At 41.3% G+C, this 6,000-nt stretch overlaps 1 protein-coding gene across 2 annotated transcripts in view; it reads right to left on the bottom strand.

Moving 5' to 3' along the window:
• Positions 1-692: 692 nt before the first annotated feature.
• nfatc3a (nuclear factor of activated T cells 3a) overlaps positions 693-6,000 on the bottom strand; it is a 60,404-nt gene continuing 55,096 nt past the window's right edge. For both annotated transcript variants that reach the window (XM_085367512.1, XM_085367433.1), the window contains exon 10: positions 693-1,615. In XM_085367512.1, coding sequence (XP_085223638.1) covers positions 1,566-1,615 — 50 coding nt within the window. In that variant the 3' untranslated portion in view covers positions 693-1,565. The remainder of the gene's footprint in view (positions 1,616-6,000) is intronic.

Below are 6,000 nucleotides of genomic sequence, written 5' to 3'. Positions count from 1 at the left end.
TGAATAAATCCTGGATGAAGGAGGAGTCTTGGATTGTTATCAGCAAAGACTGATTGTTTTTAATAGAGGGATGTGGGATACCCCCCCGATACATCCGATTCCTGTTTTCTGGAGTCCTGGATTTCAGCTTTCATTGCTAAACAGGGTGCAATACATAAACATTTTTATGCATAAATACTTTCTCATAATTGCTGCCTCAGCTCTCATACCACTAGAAGTATGACTGCTGTTAGGAAACTGAAGGCACACAAAGGGCCCTGGGAGATTTGGGGAAGTGTCAGAGGCAGAAAGCTCTGTGTCTGTGGACCAATGAAAAAACTTCTCTCGAACACCAAAATAATCTGCGTCTTCATGCATCTTCCAACTCTCCCTCATCGGGATTCCTGAAATCACATCCGCATAATCCGAGCCCCATATCAGTTTCTGAAACAGTTAAACTTAAAGCCTGCTGTGCAAAACAACAAAAACAAAAAGCTTTCGCCACCACTGAAAGCTCCTAACTGGTAATAAGGCATTTGTTCAATGTGAAGAAGGCAAAGAAACAGAGGAGAAAGGAGAAGAAAAGCTAGGGTATGGTGGTGTATGGGAATTAATGTACAGATATCTACACGGCTGCAAGATTACAAAAAGTTGTGGAATGTTGCAGATCTGAAAGAGACCGGTGCCACAAGAGCTCGTTCTACCTGCCTCTAAATCTGAATATTTTCATCATTTACAGGAGGGAAAAGAAGGGGAAAAAAAGAGTGGACATCATCATTACAGCAAATTTTACTCACTCAGCCTGACAGCAAAGCTTGGCTAGCAAAGCTTTTTCTGAAATAATTATGGGTGTTCTGATCATTATTAAGCCAATTTCACCTCTTAATTGTTCTGCCACACTTTTGCTGATGTTCAATTAACCCTGAATATTTTATAGCACCCTGGTGCTTAAGAGTGTTGCCTGAGAAATTGGCAACACTGAGAGCACTGCCACAGCCTTCTGGCTCATTGTGATTGTGCACTACTGAGCATCTCTTATTCTCATAAGAAAGGTCAATGCTGGTGAGAGGGCGACGACAGCGCATTAAGTTGTCTCTTGTAGACAAACTTAAAAAAGTTGAGTGCTCAAGACTCACAGAGGTGAGAACTGATTGGTCAGGAAGACTGGGTGCTTTGAAGGGTCACAGACAGCCCTGATCATTAAAGAGCTGAAGAAAAAGAAGGGTTTTTTTTAACGGTTTCTTATTGTTCTCTGACAGTTTTTACCCTGGCTCTAACTTGGCATGGCTACAACATCCTCCTGCTCACTTTTTTTTTTTAATCTGTGTAGTTCAGCATCAAGTTCTCTACACAGGACAAACAGTTTTAAAAGAAATCAGACGAGTGTCTTCTTCAGGCTGGTGAACTTGCAAATCCTTGTGGTTTGGAACAGACTCTCCCAACTGTATTCAGCCGTTGACAACAATCGTCTCTCTTCAACCCCCTTCTTCCATCAGGACCAGCACCCGGACCGGCACCTGGGTCCATACTGGAGGTGAGGAAGTGGCAGGATTTACGAGTTGCAGGGGATTGGCGCAAGGGCCGAGCTACGACTGGTTGGGGGACTGGGACATGTCTCTGTCGATGATCTCATTCACTGTGAAGGGAGACAAACAGAAAAAAAATATTAATAAATATTCAAAACTTTGAATATATTATATTGTCAGAACATTTGCATTTCTTTCCAGCAGAGGTCAGTGCAGTTCCACCCTGAGTTCCTCATAGGACAAAAATAGCAAATTCAAACTGCCAAAAGATTAAAATGGAAAAAGAAAATACTCAAAAAAAAACTGGCAAACACAAAGGTCACAAAGTCATGGCTCTGACGTGAGATATAATCTCTCCTGACATAGCAAATGAGAGAAACTATTCCATTCACTGAATGTGCCAATTCTAAACAGTGTTCAAGTCCAAGAAATGTTAGCAGTTAGCACAGCACATTGACTCCTATAAACACACACTCCTGTGCAGCTGGCCAACCAGCGGGGCCGTCCATTACTTCATTAGAGATTTAATGGTGGTTCAGTACATTTCCTCAGGCCCGTTCATGGGGTGTGTAAGCATGGCAAAAAGGTTGTGTAAAACCAATCTATTGTTAAACACGTTGTTGAGCCCGGAGAGGCACTCAGGCACAGCGAGGTTAATTACTCACACTCAGTTAGAGCCTGATTTTAAATAAATAACAAGCAAGTCTTTCTCAGCCTGTTTTCCAGCCAGCCTGAATGGTTGTTTTACATCTGCTGCCTCCATTCAGAACTCACACTGGGACCACAAGAAACACAGCAGGGAGCCAGTAAAAACTCCAGCCGTGAAGTAAATCAGCTTTACTTTGACGTGGTGAGGAAGACATGAGGAAAGAAAGAGTAAGAACACTTTCATTTATTTTAAATTTATGGAAAATGTGAGGTGAATGTTTCTTTTTTTTTTTCCATTCTTACAACATGTATGAGTTCACCTTTTATCCTCTGACTTCTTCATGTGGTTTCCCTAAGTGTTTTAAATGACACGATGACAGGTCAAAAACACAGAGTGTAGAAGACAGGCTCGGCAAACTGGTTTGGGTGGGTGTAGCAAAGACCTCTGGCCCAGTGTGACACCAGCACTCAAAGGCAGATATGTCTGTGCATGCCCATCAAAATGCAGCTCTTCTCCACCCCACTCTGTCCACATGTGCATCTGTAGTGCAAAATCAAGCCCCCACTCCTGAGAAGTTTATAAGCAAATGCTTTACTGTAACTCAGTTAAAATATGTGACAGGGAGCGACTTAGTCATCGATGAGCAAATGAACCAGCCAAGAGCGTTTCTTCAGAAAAAAGAAACCATATTCAAATTTAACAACACGCACACAAACACGCATAAACGCTATAAAGTAATACAAGTGGAGTAAGAAAGCAACACAACCTTAATAAATTCAGCAAAACAAAGAAGTCTTAACATTTATTTTGTTAACCTTTATATCTGTTTCACAGCTTCACCGCCGCCTCCTCAAACTCAAGAGTACTTCAAGTTCATTTTTTCAAATTGAACAAATGATTGTCTGTCACAGTCTGTCATGGGACCAGAAGCGCAATTTAGTGCCTTGGTGTACTTTATTTGTGTTTTCTGCTGTTCGCTTTTGTGTCTGGCCACCATCACTCACATCATCCTGTTAGCGTGGGAGGCTCTTCCTTTCCCATGTCAACCATGTTCACACACACACGCACACTCTCACACTCACAGCAACACCACGCACTTATGAGACTACCGTGTGATTATCAAAGCAAACATTTACCTTTGAGCATACAGTCTAACTTTGACGTATAACATGCAAGTGGACTGGTTCATTGCTTTGTCACATAATTCCTCATGTGAAATAAAGCTCTGATGGAGGACCACAGATCTCCTTTAAAGGCCGTGACCTTTTGAAAGACAAGTGCTGCAGCTGGGCTCAAAATAAACTGCATCTTACAGCTGTTAAAGGACCGCCAGAGCAGCAGCTGTATTGATAAAATGACACAGCTATAGACTGAGTTTCTTTTATTTCTGTAACACCAGTTTAATGAAGTTCAATAAAGGTTTAACATTTGACTTCTTGCATTTTTAATCCAGATCAAATTTAGAATATATCTTAATAGCACTTAACTACACTAAACGTAATTAAATTGCTTTTAGTGTGTAAGAAAAATTATGACTGTGAGCACTGATGGATCAAATTAGAGGTACACATTACAGAGTTGCGCTTACAGGCCTTCTGCACAGCTAAAGCGTTATGTGGTAAGCTCTGTTTATTCAAGGGAGTGAATCTGCCCTAATACCACAGGAATATGAGCAACATAGTGTGAAGTGCGACAGACCGACATTAAGTGGGCGTCTGCAAAAACTCATCACTTTCCGCTGTACTGATTAGATTGTTGCATAGGCAAACATTAATCTATCAACCGATAAATACGTAAGAAGAGACAAAAAAAAAGAAAAGGAATTAGCATAAAAATTCACAAAACCCAGCTAAAGTTTACACTTATTCCGCTCATTTCGATTCAATTTGTTCTCGCTCTCTTTCAAAAAACAATGAATGAACTTTCAGAAATATTTTCATGAGGCTTCGGTCTCGATATTACATCAGCGCTCGATGCAAATTTGGACAATTTCGTGTGGGGCCGTCGGAAATAAGCAGAACTTATTTTGGAAGAGATTTTCCATCTCAAAAGAGACATACAACGGAAAAGGAGTTTACTCCACCTCTGCCCATTTACGATTCTTTTCTGTTTCCCTTCTCATTCAATTCAACAAACTACTTGGAACAGCTTCAGTTTCATAACAAAAGTTCTAATGTGTGGACTAAAAACTAGAGCTAGCAGGTCAGTAAACCAAAACGCTTATCTCTAAGGAGAACAAGGCCAAAACCAAAGCAACAGTAAGCAACTGAGCAATCATCGCAGTCTGTAAAAATAAAACGTTTCCCTCATCACTGAGCAACAGATAATCTATGCTTCAATTTAACCTGGAGCTCCACACATCAATAACCAGAAGTGAAACAGAGGTTTGAGTCGCGCATAAGCTATGACTAGTTTCATATGCCATAGTATTTTCTCAGGTTTACTGGTATTGTTCATGACGGTGCAACAGAAAACCAGTGATTCAGCGCTGCCTGTCGTAGTAACTGTGGCTCTGAATGTCTCAGCCGAAGGGAGATCCTCTGCAGATGACTGGGAGGGGGGCTCCCTAGTCAAAATATACATCTGCAGTCAGCCTACTACCATTACTACAGTTACTCCTACTTGTAAAGGCTACAATCAGATCACTCAATCCTCTGGGAGCTAACAGATTTAAATCTTTTAACTGACTGAAAAGAACAAAAGAAACCCATGAAGTGCTGCCTCCTCTCTTAATCATCGATTGCGTTGCACGATTAAAGATGTTAACTTAGAGGGAGGACGATTTTTCCAGTCACCATGCATGCAGACCTTTTTTCTCATCCAATCTTTAGCAATACACTGTTGTGTAGTTTCCAGCACAAATACGAAAGAAGTTTGTTTTTGAATGCAGGAGAAAGAGAAAACTCTTTGTGTTAAGCACCACTACTGTCTGCCCGTAGGCTCGGTAAGAGTCACAACGAGCTAGAAGGTCCAGAATATTATAGATATTACCTCAAACCCAGGGGGGGAAAAAGCGTGGCTACAAAATGTCAGGCAGATTTTAAATCTTAGAAATAAACTGCTAAGTGAGAAATGAATTTGTTGTCAGATTTGCATATTGTGATTGAAGTGGTATCAGGGGCTCTGTTAAATTTCCCTGAAAGGAGGTTTCACATCTAGCAGGAGACCACTGTGACTGGGTTAGCTCACGTTTCTAAAGTGCATGTCAAAAGCATAGGCATATTGAAAAGATTTCCAAAATGCAAAACAGAAGTGAAACAGGCAGAAGGTCATTCAGTACGATAAACATGTCTTCTGTCGAAATGGAAAGTGGGTAATTATCAAAACTCTTTATGACACACTGAAAAACATTCCCTGACCCAGGAATTAAAAACATTACCCTGGCAGTGCGGCTTAAGCAAATAGCTCAAAGTTTGAGTGATTCTTTGGTCCAGCAAATGAAGACAACATGCCACAATGGAAAATACTGGCGCAAAGGGAACAGAGGGAAGCAAGACTCGGTTTGCCTGCAACAGGGAATATCAAAGCACACAGTTTCCACTTGCAGGGCCCTGTAATGACATGCACACATCCTCACAAAGCCTCGTCTATGAGAGCAAACTTTAAGTAAAAGAGCCACTGACTGATCACACACATTGGAAATAGACGGTCAGTTGATAGAACTGGTATTGAAATCTTCCAGGCCTGCTCCGGAAAAGTCTTCCCCCCCCTTTTATTTCCATTTACCCTTCATCTCAGCTGCTTCTCTGTGATCCCTTTATGCTTCATTTTAATTTTACTTCTGGAGTGAGTGAGTGGGTGGGTGAGGGCACAGAGCATACCGGAGAAGCTTTTTACAAAGTCTCA

The sequence above is a fragment of the Diplotaxodon limnothrissa genome, linkage group LG1 (assembly GCF_057381915.1).
Source record: "Diplotaxodon limnothrissa isolate DT_005_m linkage group LG1, D_limnothrissa_male_GT1.1, whole genome shotgun sequence".
Taxonomy (NCBI): domain Eukaryota; kingdom Metazoa; phylum Chordata; class Actinopteri; order Cichliformes; family Cichlidae; genus Diplotaxodon; species Diplotaxodon limnothrissa.
The sequence above is the reverse complement of the archived record's forward strand: the minus strand, read 5'-3'. Positions and strand labels throughout refer to the sequence as shown.